At 46.1% G+C, this 16,954-nt stretch overlaps 1 protein-coding gene across 1 annotated transcript in view; it reads right to left on the bottom strand.

The window, feature by feature from the left end:
• Positions 1-16,954, bottom strand: part of LOC131286706 (neuroligin-1-like) — a 44,929-nt gene that overhangs the window by 23,669 nt on the left and 4,306 nt on the right. The window contains exons 3-4 of the mRNA XM_058315695.1: positions 13,498-13,639; positions 6,434-6,586 (exon numbers count right to left, since the gene is read on the bottom strand). Of these exons, the coding sequence (XP_058171678.1) occupies positions 6,434-6,586; positions 13,498-13,597 (253 nt within the window). The 5' untranslated portion in view covers positions 13,598-13,639. The remainder of the gene's footprint in view (positions 1-6,433; positions 6,587-13,497; positions 13,640-16,954) is intronic.

Below are 16,954 nucleotides of genomic sequence, written 5' to 3'. Positions count from 1 at the left end.
AAGGGCTCGTTGGACTCGTAAAATTGATAAATGGTAATCTGCTCGGCAAACATATGCTCACTAGCATCATTGAACAAAAGGTGAAGACGCCCGACCTCGCAACCGTTTCGATCCTTCTCGATCAATGCACAATTGTGTGCCCCCACCTTCGTTTGGAGAGCAAATAAGAAGCACTTTCCCAGCTTCTTATCGTGCCGTTATCGTGCCTTCCTGGAAAACGGACGCGCATTAATCTAATTCCAATAACGCGAGGCAGTTTACCTTCACAAAAAAAGAAAAGAAAACACGGAAGAAAGGATTTTCCGGAGAGAAGGAAAGTTTATTTATTGACTCACGGTTGTTAGGGCCAGCGCAAAAGTTGGGGTTGCAATTTTTCCGTAAATTTTCCCCGCTTACTTTTTAGCTGCTTGATTTATGGAAAACTCATGGGCAAAAGTAAACATACGCCCTTGCGCGCGTTTTAAGCATGATGGCCAGCTCTTTACCACCTAGCTTTTCTTCCCCCTCACCCCTTTTCTCTTTGCTACATTTTTTCCGACCTGAAATTTAGCTGCTTCACTTCATTGGCGGGCAGGAATGGAAAATGCAGAGCAGCGATGTGAAACAGCGAATAAATTCGATTATTGCACCGCATAAATCAAACGATGCACTGGATAGTTTCAGCAGCCATTGAGCCGACGTCGGCTCATAAACCATTCCCTGTGCTTTTGGGGTGGGGGGTGGACCCGATGCCGCCTCGAAACAGACAGCTCACCTTCGTCCCCCCGCCCCGTTCTTGTACAGCAGCCGTTACATCCAGCTACACGATTTTTTCGCAGCGCGAATCTCGGCGGAATTCGTACGACACGGCCCACGGGAGTCCTTGCCTTTGACACCAGGTGGAAAACTGCAACCAAACGGGTTCGGGTTTCGTTTCGAGTCACAATTCAATTCCATTTGCATTGCTCCACTCCCATTCGGGACACTTTTTTTCGAAACCCGCGAGTCTCCTGCTTTTTTTCGTGGTGATTTTGTTTTCTTCTCCACCGGATCGTTTCACCGAAATCACAACACCACCACCACCAACCTAAAGAGGGGGGACGGGTTGAATTTTCAATTTGGAAGGTTGTGATTTACAAGCACCTTTTGCAGCAGTTTTGTGTAGTTTTTCATGATCCTGGCCTGGCCCGATCCGCCTTTGTTTTTTTTTTTGCCTGTCCGCTTTGCTTAGATACTCATTCGACCGAAATCGATGCATGTTCGATGCACTTTCCACCATTTCGCGCTTTGTAGCAATGTTGAAAACAAGTTGAAACGATATCAGGACGACAGGGAAAATCGGTAACAAAAACCCTCCTGACCAGGCCTGACCGTTGGCCGCTTGCTGCGAAAGCATTATCCATTATTTAAGCCGATGGAAATGTTGAAGGAAAAAATTTACATATTTCTCCTTGCGTAGCGAAATCGATCTAAAATGACGCAGTGCGGAACATAAACTCCAAATTGGTATGAGCATACTGTTTTTTTTTTCTTAATTTTATTTCCCCATCGATTCTTTCTACACACAGTGACGATCGAAAAAAAAACAAATTTAAATTAATAGGGAAAATTGCCCACTTATATTCCAAATCATGCTCTGATAGAAGTAGCGAAAATTCGTCAAACTTCTCCGGATACTTTTTTTCTACTGTGTTCCATTTTTTTACTAAAGACAAAAAGAACAAAATGAAAAATAACAAACTTCAGCGAGGTGGAAAATTTGATGGCTCGCCCCCGGTACTAATGCGTTGCAAATGAAAGGGAAGCTTAAAATAAACCTAAAACGCTTGTTGTCAAAGTGTGCTCTGGCGGAAAATTGTGTTTAAAAAAGGTAACATCGGGGACCTGAGGGAGGTTTAAGTATTGCAATTCATCGGTGAAAAATGGGAGAGCAACTTTACAGGCCGTACCTTTTTTAGGTTCGGTTTTTGTTCGCAGCTGTACGCTGAAAGGAATGACAAATGATCAAGCGCTGAATGTCACAAGTTTGGATTGAGTTCAAAATAAATGTTACAATTTGCGTTAAATGGAAAAAGTGGAAAAAATAACTCCCTTTATCTATCGACAATCAATAAATAAGAGAAAAAGTTGCTTATATCGAATACACATTCACTCCCAACCATGCAGTGTAAAGGACTTTTTCCTCCACCTCTCCGCAACACAAAGCTTAACGAAGTGATAAACCGGAGTCGTTCATAAAAATTTGGTCAATTTGCACTTCAATGTTTGCAGAACAGATAAACCCTCCACCGTTCCTTCTCGCCTGATAAAGGTAACGCTATCAACATCAGACCGGGTGAAATCGATTCGCATTTACAAGCAATTTTCCACGCAAAATTTCACTCTCCATTTACTTTAATACACACGCACACACCGACCGCCCGAAATGGGGCGAGTTTTTCCAGCTCCCCCTGCTGAGAGTGAAGGGTTCACCATAATGCAAATGGGGACAGTTCTTCTCACCCACGCCACAAATCTTTTTCTACCATCTCGACGAAACGAACGTGTTGTGTTCGAAATTTTGAAAAGGAACTCCGGAGGGAAGTGAGATCAAATCGAGGCTCCCAGCGTGTGGCCCCACCCCCCGGAGGGTGAAAGTTTGGGCGTAGGTGTTGGAACACCTGCGGTTAAATTACACGTCAATTCAAATGCAATCTCTCCTCGTTGGCCCAGTTTTTCACCAGGTTTAGCTCCTTGCCTTTCGGTGGGGATGTATTTTTTTTTCACCTATGAGTTAGAGCCAATTTTGAACCGCCACCATCGTACAGGTACCTCCATTAACTGTTTCGTGCCGGAGGAAGGAAAGGGCGAAGCCCAACCACATTCCCGCTTTGCGGCTTCTCGTTTTCCCGAGACCGAGACTCGTATTCGCACCGCGGGAGGCACATACGTACCACAGTTTTCGATTCCTCCTCGGAAAACATCCCTTATTCACCATTCCGTTGGCCAACGGTAGTGGAGGAGTCAGGGAGTTTTCGCCCCATTTTTTTTTCCTTTTGTGGTGAAAAATAGGTGTTTAGGTGAGAATATTACGAAGATCCCGGTCGCACGCGTGCCGAATTCCAAATGTTAAGCCTCAATGCCAGCCACCCTGCACCGACAACCGGCTTCAAGTTCTGGATCTCGCTTTGAAATGCGTGCATGAGTAACCTATAAATATTTGTGACCCCGTGTCTTTCCCGTCGGCAACTCCGGGGGAGCTCTATTTATTTCCGTTCGGAAAGTTCACATCAAGTGAATTTTATGAAGGCACAGCTGGAGAATGACGTCTCGAGAAGACCGCGGCTCTGGAAGTCTTGTTGAAAATCGCTGTTAACTGAAGTGAACGAATGGCATGTTCGATCGTATTTCATTAAACCCCGCTGAGGAGGCATTCTTGTGTTTTGCATCGGAAATATGGATGCTGATTTATTTCCGGATGTTCTCGAAAACGTAAAAGAACGATTTCAAAATCGAGACCGCTTTTAAACAACTGTCATCAACCTTGTCAAAAATATAAATAAAGTATGTTTTATTTAAATTTGACTTATTATTTACTTGAAATTGATTCAACCTCAAAACTCCTTAAAAAAAAAATCCATTTTCATGCTTGGTAAATGCCTCAAAATAATTGAACGAAACAAGAGCGTAGTGAGACGTGCAACCAATACTTTTGCGGTCAAACAATCAATTCCAGATCGCGAGTCCTTCGTCTGCAAAGGACGTCCCCCGTGTCTACATCCACTCGTGCATGAGTTTTTCTATTCCTTCATCCACTGGACAGTCGCAGTTTCGATTAAACGAAAAACAAAAACTTTCACAGCAACTATCCAATGTCCACGTTCAACCCAGAATATCTTCCACAGCAGGTGACTAGCGTTCATTCCAGACAAGCCATCAAAATTGCCATTGTACGTGTTTCGCATAGCTCATCGCTGTTTACATTTTGCCAAAATATTTGTCAAACCGTGCGAGCTGGAATGGACAGCCCGGTGCGTCCGGATTTTTTTCCGACCACGGTAGAGCATGAGACAGAGTCGCGACTGATCATCTAGGTCCAGTTGGAGTTTGAAAGTCCGGGGAAAAAGCGCCCGACAACCCATCGATAAGACCGGGGAAAGCAAGCGAACTCGCACTCGCCTTGCGACTATAAACTTTTCCGTCGCAATAAATATAATTCCATAACGAAAACCTGGAATCCACTCGCTGGGCGCGTCCAACATCGTGCCATCGGTCCGGGTTTTCCGGACAGAGCTGTCCCATTTTCCCATCCGAACGCCAAACGCAGCACAGCTGGAAAGCGATAGAATCATTTTTCAGGATTTATTTATCGTCGCCCAGATTTCGCCTTCTTTCCCACCGTTAGCAACGCTCGGCAGGACGGTTGTATGTTCACCGAATTACACTCCGAACGGTGGCCATGGTGTCGTGGCGATTGCAGTTCGCGTCCCTTAGACGATTGCAGCCCACAGGGTAGTGGAGTAGAAAAGTTCTCCGGTGGAAAAGTTGAGTTTTATTTGACATGCCTTCGGTGGAATTGTTCCGATATTTCCTAGCGCGGGATGTAATTGTGGATGAAATATAACACATAGTGCAGCACGGACACATTCGTGCGCCACGTGAAATCATACGAGAGTCATTTTGTTCAATCTGCTAAAACAAGTGTTTCTCACTTAGTTGCCAGCAATTTCAGTTACTGTTTTTATTTATTACACTATTTATCTTCCGTAGAAACAATTCCTTTTCTCTTGCAACATGCTTTTTCATAACATTTTACTGCTTGCAAGAGAATAGTTATGTGCAGCATTACTTTATTTCCCAACAGCTCAACATTTGAATAATGGTATCTCCCATTAGATCTCGTTTTATTCCGGCGATTATTACACTCTCTCTCTTTATCGTGGCGTGCTGATAATAAACTAATTATATTACCGAGCATAAATATGCCGATCATCTACAAAACTTAGGTAAAAAAGCATAATTGGATGATTTAGTACCGTCATAAAATCAGGGGGGGAGCTAAATAAAATCCCCGAAACCTGCCCCAAAAGGCAATAAAAGAATGCGGACACACGCACATGAAAAATGAATCCTTTCCATCTGCCATTTCAGTCTTTTTGATAAGTAATGATTTATGGTATAATTGTGCGAAAATGTGTACGAAAGTGAAAATGTTATTTTTACCCTTCCCCGGGCGAAATAAAATCCAGTGCAGGAGAGGACAGAAAGCCACCTCCTAAGCCACCCGCCGACAGATGGCTCGTACGTGGGTTCAGTAGGAGGAGGACGGGGGTGAGAAAAAGGATCGGAGCGGGGCAGTGAATAATATAAATTTTCATTATCCCACCGACGGCAGCAGCGGTAGGCCGTCCCAGCATGGGCCCCTCGGGTTGTGGTGGTGACACTAGCACAGATTGTGGAGGTCACTCGGTAACGAATGGCAAAACGGACCGACGCGAAATGGAACTAGATTTACGAACGCATTCTACTGTTGGATCTGCCTTTCCTTTGTGGGAATTCTAGCACGGCTTCTAATGAACGATGACGCTGATGATGACTTAGCTGGATGCCGAGGGCAAGCTCACAAATATCTTGAATCGATCGTACCGGAACGCAAAACGTCGAAACTAGTGATGGGCACTCCGGAGCGCACTAACGCCTCCGGAAGCGGCTCCAGACCAACGGTTGCGAAGCCGGCTCCGGTATTAGCCCGGGAGCCGTTAGTTCGGAACCGGTAGTTCCGAGTCGTTAGTTCGAAGCCGTTAGTTCGGAGCCGTTGGTTCGGAGTCGTTAGTTCGGAGCCGTTAGTTCGGAGCCGGTAGTTCGGAGCCGTTTATTCGGAGCCGTTAGCTCGGAGCCGGTAGTTCGGAGCCGTTAGTTCGGAGCCGGTAGTTCGGAGCCGTTAGTTCGGAGCCGTTAGTTCGGAGTCGTTAGTTCGGAGCCGTTAGTTCGGAGCCGTTAGTTGGGAGCCGTTAGTTCGGAACCGGTAGTTCCGAGTCGTTAGTTCGGAGCCGTTAGTTCGGAGCCGTTAGTTGGGAGCCGTTAGTTCGGAACCGGTAGTTAAGAGCCGGTAGGTCGGAGCCGGTAGTTGGGAGCCGGTAGTTCGGAACCGTTAGTTCGGAGCCGTTAGTTTGGAGCCGTTAGTTGGGAGCCGTTAGTTGGGAGCCGTTAGTTGGGAGCCGTTAGTTGGGAGCCGGTAGGTCTGAGCCGGTAGTTCGGACTTGGTAGTTCAGAGCCGGCTCCGGAGCCCAAAGCTCCAAATTTTACCGGAGCTCATCGGAGCCGGCTCCGGTTGCGGAGCCGATTTTCCCATCACTAGTCAAGACGTACCCGATGCGATGGTTGAGTAAATATTCCGAAGTGATGATGCTAGCAATAAACCGGATGGAAAGCTATCTCTCCGTCCGGGAAGCGGAAGTAGCCAACGTATACTTACCGAGTATTCCTAAACGAAAATTGACTGTAACTACGATGACGTGACCGCTGCTGGCCAGAACCGAGCCGTCGTACGAGTTTCCCGAGCCCCAGTCGTACGCTTCGCCGTGGACGTAAAAGAAGATCGAGTACGGTGCCTCCAGGCCGCGGCTTCCTGCAAAGTAGACGAAAAGCACTGAGTTCAGTGAGAGCGGAGGCAGGCGGAAACAGATATGGAACAGATAAATCGAGCACTTGTGTGGAAAACCAACCAACCCGCTCCGATTTCCACCGACGATATACATTTGCATTCTGTGGTTTGGTCCTGGGCAAACCAAACGCGATATTGTTGAGTGGCACACTTTAGTCTGGACAGTCTATTATGTTGAGGTGTTGCGGTTGATTCGAGCAAACTTTCTCAGAACTTCCGTTTCCATGAGATGTAATGAACAGGGTTAACCTTACAACCGAGTTTGATGGTTAGATCGAAAACAGGACCGAGGAAAACCGATTATGAAGCCATTGCATTATGTTTGCCAGCTGAATGCCATCTTCTATGAATTCTCTTCAGGCTTGTGGCTAAATCCTGTTCATCAATTGCGACTTGCGCGATTCAATGAACTTTTATCTTTTATTTCAGTCGTTTTCAAAATCTCACTTGTTTGTAATTCATTTGAATCTTTTCAATTTCCATTCGTAGAATTCATTACTAATATCCAAAACATGACGCCATGACAACATTCAAATTCCACAAAATACGCTTCATTCGTTTCCTTTTTATGTTATTCAAATGTTGCCGCAAAAAAAACACTCCATGTTTCCGCTTGGATAACAAACCAAATAAAAAGCCCCGGAGATAATTAGAAACATCCAGCGTCCGCTTATTAGTCTTCGCGGTTTGATTTCTTCTACGAACATCACATGTAAAAGTAATTTATGGTTGCAATTGGCTTGCGGTAGAAAAAATGTAGCAAAAATCGACATCTGCCTGGCAAACAAATCCACCGGAACGGCGCGCAGCGGTTCTCATTAAAATCAGCTTGCGTCATCATGTGTAATGCCGGTTAGGCCAAAAAGCAAAATGCGGTGGGTTGAAATCGCTTTGAACTGAAGCGAAAGCCCCGACGGCTTCCCGGAAGTACACACCGGTGCTGCCTCGAATAATCCATTCGGCAAAAATAGGGCCCCGGATATGATGAGATCAACGACTCAACCTCCGCCCTCCTGCCCGTGCCTTCGCTCCGTCGCCGCCAACGATTCGAAACGTTTCAGTTGAAAATAATAAGAACTTGTGTGGCTTGTTGTTCTTTGTGGGCTTTCGAAAGGCCCCCGTTTTGGTCGATGGCAGACAAAAGCCCACCAAAGCCGCACACAATGGCAAGGTGAGCAAGGATTATTTCCACCGCAAATCCGATAGGAAAACGAGAAAATCATTTGAGGAGCTTCCTTTGCCAGCTACAACGATCGATTTCAATCTGCGCCGGCAAAGTTTATGGCAATCGTTTTTTGATTGTGGACCTCAATCATCGCATAAAATATAGAGTCCTGGTGAGTCCTGGCGAGTCCTGGCGTGTCCTGGTGAGTCCCGACCGATGGCTTCCGAAGGCGTCCAACAAGCAAGCAAAGCGTCATGATGAAACTTAATTAAAAATAAATAAATGGAAGCACAGGTTGACGCCCGCTGTTACACATTTAATTAAGATTTCAATTAATCCACTTTCCTTTGCCCTGTTGCTTCCATTCATACCACATATTTTCCACACCGTCCCTTCCTTCGATGATCGTTTTTCCCCCTCCGAACCCCTTTCCAGCGAATGCAAGTGTCCCAGGGAAGGGAAAGGAGTCAATCTTCGATTTAAAGTTGGCGAAAAGATGTCATTGAAACTCCCGCTGTCTATTCATTCTAAACCTCACCAGGGGAAAAGTCTTCGTTAGGACGTTCTGGAAGTGGAAAGGATAATTTTCTAACGAATCAAAGTCAACTCCTCACCAACGCGGGACCCATTTTCTTACTGTTTAACGACTTCAAAGAATTCCTGAGAAACGCAACGTTTTCATTACATCAAACCAGAGCTAGTTCGTCGGCTTCTTGTCGGGAATCTAGAAGCTTCCAGGACCAGGGCTCTTTCAACTGTGATTTAGCAGTCAAACAAGGATATTTTTATCGTAAATGTCGTAATAAAAATGGGGAGTTAATTTTCAACATTATTGATGTTCGCTGGTTGCAAATCTATTAACATTTTGTGAAAATCAAGTTTTGAGTAGAGTTGTGTAAATCTGCTTCAGATTCATGAATCTGAATGTATCTCTGCCTTATAAGGGATTCATGAATCTTTCGGCGAGAGATTCATGATTCCCAAAGACACCCCAACTGATGAAAAGTCACCAGCCAGAAATAGGTTGAGGGAGGTCTTTTGAAAGATTCATGAAAGATTCATGAAGATTCATAAAGGTTTCGAAAGATTCATTAAGCTTTGAAGATTCAAATCCGTAAAGATTCATGAATCCATCTGAACGAATCTTAGGTGAAAGATACATATGAATGAATCTCGCCAAAAGATTCACTAAGCACAACACTAGTTTTGATTTTTAAGTTGAGATTTTGCTACAATTCTGACAAATTTCAAAGAAAAGCTTGCCAACCCCTGCTTTGTGCTAACTTTAAACTTGTGTATCGAGCAGAAAAGCTTCGGCTCCCCCTTATTCGACTCGACTAATCGACCGATAGACCGAACTCTCGCAGCTGCTTGCGAAGTTCTTGGTATGCTTTCCCCTTCCCGGCCCTCACCCCCGCAGCTGGGGCAAATCTGGAATCGAGGAAAATCCCTAGTGCCATTTAATGGGAACGCCATCCGATCAGACAGATCCTCTCCCCATGGCATTCATCCTTCGGAATCGTAAAACAACTTCCAACGTACTCTCGCCCGCGTGCGATTGCTCTTTTCTGGTCGCGTTTGTCGCTCGTTAGGCCAAGATCCGAGTCCGATGATGGAAAACTGAAAATGTTAAAGTTGAAATTCAATTATCATTTATCATCTGCCACGAAGCCAACTGTGTCCCTTTTCCGAGCGGGGGCAGGAGCGCACACTTATTCCCGGTCGGTGGAAAGTCTTTGCAGCACCACCTACACATGCAAATCTCTCAGTTTGTTCTCGGTGTTTATTCGCTTCGCTTTTGGAAGGAATAGATTTGAACCGAGGGAGAAAAAAAAGCTGGTAAAATTAGATAAATTGTCGTAAAAGTGGATTCAATGCGCAAGAAGAACACATAAATCAGAAGAGAGAGACAGAGAAAAACGGTAGAATTTGAACAGAAATTAATGACAGAATGATTGCATCGGGAACGGTCCGACACGACCAACGACAGTTTTTTCCGAGGCGCAGATGTTGAATGCCAAAGAAAAGTTTATGTTGTTTTTTATACCGTCATAAAGATTTAAATTTGACGGTTATTTTCGCTGAAGCGAGTGTCTTTTGCTGGGACATTACAAAATCATTGCATAAAAGTCTCGTTCGCCATCTTCAGCAATCAAGTGCAATAAAACTAAACATAAACAAATCCTTTCCACACGTTCAATACCTGCATTTCCCCCACATTTCCACCTAGGCGTCATGGTGAGAGGTTCGCTGTTGAATATTATCCTAATCGAAAACAACATCAACATCATCTCGTCTTCATCACCGATCGTCATGAATTCCATTCCAGGCTCCATTCTCTCCTATGCAACCGAGCGTGTGTGTGTGTGTTCGAGGGAATGGATTACGAACAAAGCGCGTTGCCTTTGGGGGGGGGGGCGGGGTGAAAAAACGAAAGTTTTCGGGATTTTCGCACTACCTCCCGGATGGAACGGATACCGACTCTCGTGGTTGGAGGGATCCGATGGAACGGTGTATGTCCTTCTCGTGTGTTTGGATTTGATAGCGGCTTTTTGCAGTTTTTCCCGTGTGTGTGTGTGTGTGTGGGAATTTTATCCGTTTATCGACGCTCGCCCCGATCGAGGAAGCATATATTTTTGTGGCGCTAGCATATTCCGACTGAAATATTCATAAAAGTTTCAGCCACAGCCCGGTGGTTGGACGGGGGCGCGGGGGGGCTTGCAGCATAGTTGTGGGAGGGAAAACTTTAAACCCAATCCTTTTCCCCCCCCTTTCCCGAACGAAATTCCAAAAGCAGAGCAGCAATCCCTGTTGCTACAGGATGCTGGTTGCCGTTTGTTGTTGTTGTCCTGAAATTCGCTGTCCATCATTGAATTTTACTCGCTCTTTCCCGATATCCAAGCTGCGCCGTTCCGATTTATGAAATGAAAAAAACGGGCACGACGGGTTCGGTGACGGTGATGGGCTAAAATTGAATTTTTCCCCTTCAATATTTATTCGGTTAGACGTAATTTAATTCCGGTCGACTTTTTGGAGCGGGAAAGGGGCGATATTATGACAGGCGAAAAAGTTAATCCACGCCTTACAGCCGCCTCATTGAGGCGGTGTCAACCCCGTTGTTCGTGCCTCGTGGATTTTGCATGCCGCTTGTCCATTAACGTTGACGCCTTTAAGGGTAAGCGGATTGGAGAAAGCGCTCCGGCTCGTTGAAGAAATTGGGATAAATTGAATACAGCCGGTTGTAAACGCAGCACCAAGCAGCGCGCCATCTCTTGCTCGTGAATGATTTATTTTGTTCACATTTTATTACCGGCATCATAAATCGAATCATTTCTGGCCCGGAGGACAAATAAAGCGGCAGAAAACAAACACCAGCACGACGAATCCAGCGCTTTAATGCGATAAGCGGAAAATGCAACGGCAGCGGAATCATATCAATTCTCATCTCCGGTGGCTTCTCGACCATGAAAGGCGGGGAAAAACTGAACATAAAACACAAACAACCCTCCCAAACACATGTCGAAGCCGTGCCATTTACATTTCCCAGATAAAAAACGAAGCAAAAGCGGACGAAATCGGATCGAAAACTATCGCCAAGGTCTCGCGAAATGGCCCACGCAATTTCACTTTCGGTCATAAAGCCTCTCCGCGGTGGTGCTGAAAGAAGGCAAAGGCGAAGGTAAAGTGCGGCTCGATTTGAGTAAATACGCCTGAGCAGACGCTTTTCGGCGATAAAACTTCGGCAGAAAGCACTCCCCGCAACGAAGGTCAACACGCGAGTTTGGTAGGAAATAGCCAGAAGGAATATTACTTTGCGTGTTTCCCCGAAAACACACTCTCGTTTGCATTTCGCTGAATTTAAGACAAGATTTAAAGTACATGCGTACACTACCGACCGTAGGAAGAGGATGTTTGGGTGTAATATAAAACGATAAACGAGTTTTCGCACGCCCTACGCCTCGCATCAGGGAAAACGAAGCTTGATATCGCGCGTTTTACTGGAAAAATATCGCTCGCTCGTAACGCCTGCACACGAAGCACAGGTCTAATCTGCTTAGAACATCGTTAAATTAACTTGCCGGTGCTTGCCACTATTTTAATACGATCGTGCAAACCTTCTTTCCCTCTCTCTCTCTCACTTGCACTCCCTCGCTCGTTCGGAAGCCCTTTAGAGTTTTGATACATGGCTCTGTTTTCTACCGAACCGAGCCGGGATAAACGGTGAACCTCATCTGATAATGGGCTTCTGCCTCCACACACCCACCCACAACCTGGTGTGTGCGGGACTAATTCCCCTATCGGGCACACATCGAGTGGGCTGATGGAGGACAGTGGGGGCCGCCCACCCCTCGACCCGCTAAAACACACAATCTCTAATAGTTAGAACAATAGATTAAATTTTATTACTACAATTACGACACGCCACTAACTAGAAAAGCGCAAGGCCTCCTGTGTGGAAACATCGACCACGAAACCACGTGGACGTGTGGGAAAAACCACACGGAAAGTGGCATGAGGCCACCTTTTGGGACGGAGGACCTCGCTCGGACTTCGTAATTACCCTCGGTTCGTCTTTTTTGATGGCTCCATTTCTTCGCCTTATCACTCGGGCGACGGGTTGGGCTTTCATAATTTGATGGTGAACGAGCTTTTCACTCACCCCCAGTGTCGCTCGTTTTCACTCATTAACTCTTTTCCGATGACGAGCAGAGGTTTCCCTTTAATGGTTCGAAAATTGGCTCCGGGAGGGGGAGTAAACATTTAATCCAGTTATCGTTCGACACGAGAAACGGAAAAGTCACCCGTTGTATGAAAACACGGTTTCGGAATGAATACTTAAGATCATTAATGAGTCTCGGGGGAGGAATGATTTGAGGCGATGATCATAAACCATTTATCAACCATTATTCCGTTGCCTGGGGTCAATTTGATATCAATAATCTTCCTAGAGGGAAGTGGACGTTTTAAAAGGTTCCTTTCCTGGGTTTTCCGTGCGTTATTCATGTGGGAGTTTATTAATGTTTTCTGGTTGAATGACGACAACCAGAGGGAGAGAGAGAGAGGACACTCTTCCCTTCAAAGCTCATCATGAAACTACGCAAAAGCCAAAGATGGCGGCACTCGGAATCGTAATTTATGAATTCAATTAGTCTAGACAAGGAAAAGCGAAACCAACCCCCTCAGGGCAAGCCAAAACATAAAACACCCAACCGAACTACCGACAATCAATCGGATGGGTCGGCTAGATCCTGCTGGGTCAACTAATGGAGTGGCCCTCACTTTTTCCTGCCTGCCTGGAAAAAAATGGATGCGACAGCCATAAGAAGCGAATTACTTCGTTAGTAAAAGGGTAACTTGTTTGTTTGTTGAGATAAAGTTGTTTGTCCGGGAGGTTTTCGGCCCTCGAGGGGGTGAGAGTTGACCTCATTTCCACTTGACGGTGGATCCTTGGGCCAAACAAACTGCATACTTGCAGGGATTTCTTTCGCACACAAACAAACATTGGCCGCCGGAATGGAATGGAAAAGAAAGTCGCTCTCCGCCTTGTTAGAGGCACAACCGCGCTTAAGTGTTCGAAGCGGCACCTCATTCAGGTCCCGGCAAATTTACGGTCGATGAGCGCGGAATTTATCGCCACTTTTCGCAGCCAACGAAGGGAAAAAACGCCTTGGTTACGAGAAAAGGTTTGAACATATCGGTGGAAACCTACCGCTTCCGGGGACGTAGATGTTGAGCGTCAGACAGTCCTCGCTCTGATTGGCCAGCAGGGGCTGCAGTCGCTTCAGATGCTGGTAACGCCCCTTGGGCATCGACAGGAGCACCGCGGTCCGATTGCTGATGTCCGGGAAGTTCTGTGAACGGAAGAAGAAATCGAAAGCCGGGTGAGGTTCGCATGTTACAAAAGGCATGAAAAGAATAAACGGGATATGTGAGAATTATGAGTCGCTATTTCGGGTACCCCCGGGGGTGAGGCGAGAGGGGGTACAAATGGTAAGGAGGGGGGGGGGGGACCAAACGACCCAGCAATCGTCCCTTTGCCGTCGGGTTCCGATGATTAAATGTGCACTTTGCCGCTGCCAAGTTGGGGTTGGCTTAATGGAAATGTTCAATTTGGAAAAACGAACTCCCCGGAGCTCCTTCGATATGGCGTCGTCGAGGCGAGGGCAAGCCGCGGTGGACGGGGTGTCGAAGTGCAATTTTCAGTTCCAGGATTGTCGTGATTTACTGTCCCATCCCGCATGTCCCGAAGGTTGGAACCGGTTGGAAGCGGCATCTCTCCGCTCCGTTTCAAAACCAATCTCGACGGCGATGAGAGGTCGACAATTTTCCCCACAATCAGGTTCTAGTTTTTCGTCCAATTTGCTACCGTCCTCCAGCCAGAGACTGGTTCTCGTTCCTTTTTTTTACCACTCCCGCCTCTGATAATATCGATGATGCATCACCTCCAGCAGGATAGTTTGGTGGAAAACAGCATGGAAACGTTGGCACTTGTGCACTTAAGCTCCGGCCGGTAAACAAACCCAATCTGTTCCGCTGATTACTCGACTCGGCGATGGTCAGATTTTTAGCAGACGTCGAGGAGAGATAATGGAGCAGCTGGCTATTTATCTCCCGTCTTGAGGTTGAGTCATAAGCAAACAACATGTTTTAATGGTGTTTATTTGTAAAGACAACTCGGTTTGTTTACCGATCAATTAGTCGATGAGGTCGATTAGATTTAAAATGTGTTCAAAGTCGTGGCGTCTCTTTGCAATCTAAAGCATTGTGAGTGGGTAAAGCATAGATATTGTTCTTTGATCGTCCTATTAGATGATTGATGATTGAAGCGCCAATATAATCGAATTTAGTTAAATTATTTGTGTTGGCTAAACGCATTTTAGTTGTAAACAAGGATACTCCCAAGGTTCGTTTATGTGGAACGATTTGACAGATAAACATAGCGCCATCTTGGAATTTAGGATACCCAAAACAAACACTCGTAATGAACATTTGAACTCAATTCTGTAACAAAAAACAGCTAAACCAGGATGTAAAACACATTCGTACTGATCGACTGCTGCCAACCATATGATTCCTGTATCAGAAAATCAATTTTTTTTTAATTTCAAGAAAAACTGCTGTGCTGTGAAGAGCTGTGTCGACCCAACTTCTAGTTCTAGTAATCTTGGTTGTAAATAATTTCTCTTTCCATTCAATATTCCGTAGACTCTACATTTAGCATTTTTCCTTTGATCGATCGAAAGGAATGGAAATGATGAGTTAGCCACCTCAAATCCTTTGGACTTTTGCTTAAGGCCATTTTTCCATCCAGAAATAAGCCACCGGGCAGCTGCAGCTTTCAATTACACTAAAAGAGTGAACCACCCGACATGAATGGACTGCAGCCGAAGGCTCCCTCTTCTCGATCGGTTTCTTGGCATGCATGACGAAAGTGGTGTGCTTTGAAGAAAAGTTCCCCACACAAACACACACACATAAACGCTGGTGCAGCAAACGAAAACCTGCAAGAAATGTGCATAGCGATGGCCGGAGAGGTGGTTTCCCACTTTCCCACTCCACTTTATTCGCCGCCTATTGCATACAGTTGCCCTTTAGCCTGCAGCATTCCACTGAGGACCCTTTGGAAACGGGCCGTTCCTATGCACTGAAGATTTTCTTCCAATCCACTCGTGAACGAGCATCCTCTGTGTCAGCATACCCGATGCCTTCCATCCAAGCAAGCGGGAAAAACATGGAAAACAAGGGCAAAAGAGCCGGACCAACTTGAACGGCGCGTCCGGCGTATCGATCGATTTGTCGTTTCGTTTTGAAGGCCGGAGGAGATCGTCTGATGCATTCTGAACCCTTCGCTTAAAACAGAAAAGGGCGTCAGAAGCTTTGCTGCGCACAAAACCCCAAAACCCCTAAAACCAGACACGGCCGGAGGCTCTCTTCAGAGTAGCTGGAGCCTGGTGTCGTGGTTTTGCTGCAATTTCCCGACCCACAAAGCAAATTCCTTGGGCTGGCAAAAAGACGAAGAAGTGGGTCGTAAAGCGGAAAAGTTGCTTGCTCGCTCATAGCGTGCACACTTCACTCGGTTATCGAAATTAAAAAGCGATGACGAGGCGTATCACCGACGTCTTTGCCCGGTCCTGCTGGACCACTCCAGGCAGGGGCATTCATATTTACGGCCCTCAGGATGCGTCCCCCTCGTTCCCCGGACCAACCGGATCTCCATTCGGTGAAGTAATATTTGTAACGATAATGAGAAAAATTTCCACTTTCTCGAAATTTGTGTGCGCCACTTTGGCCACAACCTCGAACGGAGGTAAGAACGAATGCGGAAGGAGCCTCGAGACCAGTTGGTGTGCCAATAAACACGCCCATTGCACACTCGAGCAAATGACTCTTTATCGTCCGGGTTTTCCGTTTCATCCGCTTTTCCTAACGGCCGCATCACGAGCATCAAGACCACGAGTGATGGATGAATATTGACTTTTCCCTAACTGCCTGCTCGCCTTTTCCCACCGTTCCGCTGGGGAAGGAAGGAAGAGCGACCGAACGATGAATGGTATCGATCAAGCGAGTACCCGAAAGCCACGCCAAGGAAGGAAAAGGTGTCATAAATGACTTGTTCGAAGGATAGTAAGCTTCCTCCCGTACCGAGGGGGGGAACTCGATTAGACATCCTTCGGATCCCTTGGAGGACGTTTGCGCTCCATTCTCACGCTCCTCGAGTAGTTCAAGTGCTTTTTCTTTGTGTGTCTGTCTGTGTGTGTGTGTGTGTGGAAGGAAAAGTTTTGTCGAACATTATTTCTCGTTCGTTGATTTCGCCCCATTTCCTTATTGATCAGAGATTCGGGTAAGTTCTCCTTTACCCAAGACGGAAGACGTCTTTCCCGAGTTAGGATCCCGTCGATGCAGGATGGAAAGATGTTGAACAAATTATGTGCATCCACTGCTCTGCGCTCGTCCTGCATGTTTTCCTCGTCGTTTCCACCAACTGGGACACCTGTCCCAGCAGGGGATGGTTTATATCCTCCACACGTAATTCCACTCGTGTGTGCAAAGCACCGACCGTTTTCATAACCGATGAGAGAAAATTGCTTGAATAATTGAAAATCCTATCCTCGAAGCCGATGTGCAATTATATTACGCCGGCTGTACTTGTATTGATCGAATTATCT

The sequence above is a fragment of the Anopheles ziemanni genome, chromosome 3, assembly GCF_943734765.1.
Source record: "Anopheles ziemanni chromosome 3, idAnoZiCoDA_A2_x.2, whole genome shotgun sequence".
In the NCBI taxonomy this organism is placed as follows: Eukaryota; Metazoa; Arthropoda; class Insecta; order Diptera; family Culicidae; genus Anopheles; species Anopheles ziemanni.
This window is presented reverse-complemented; position numbering and strand designations above follow the sequence as displayed.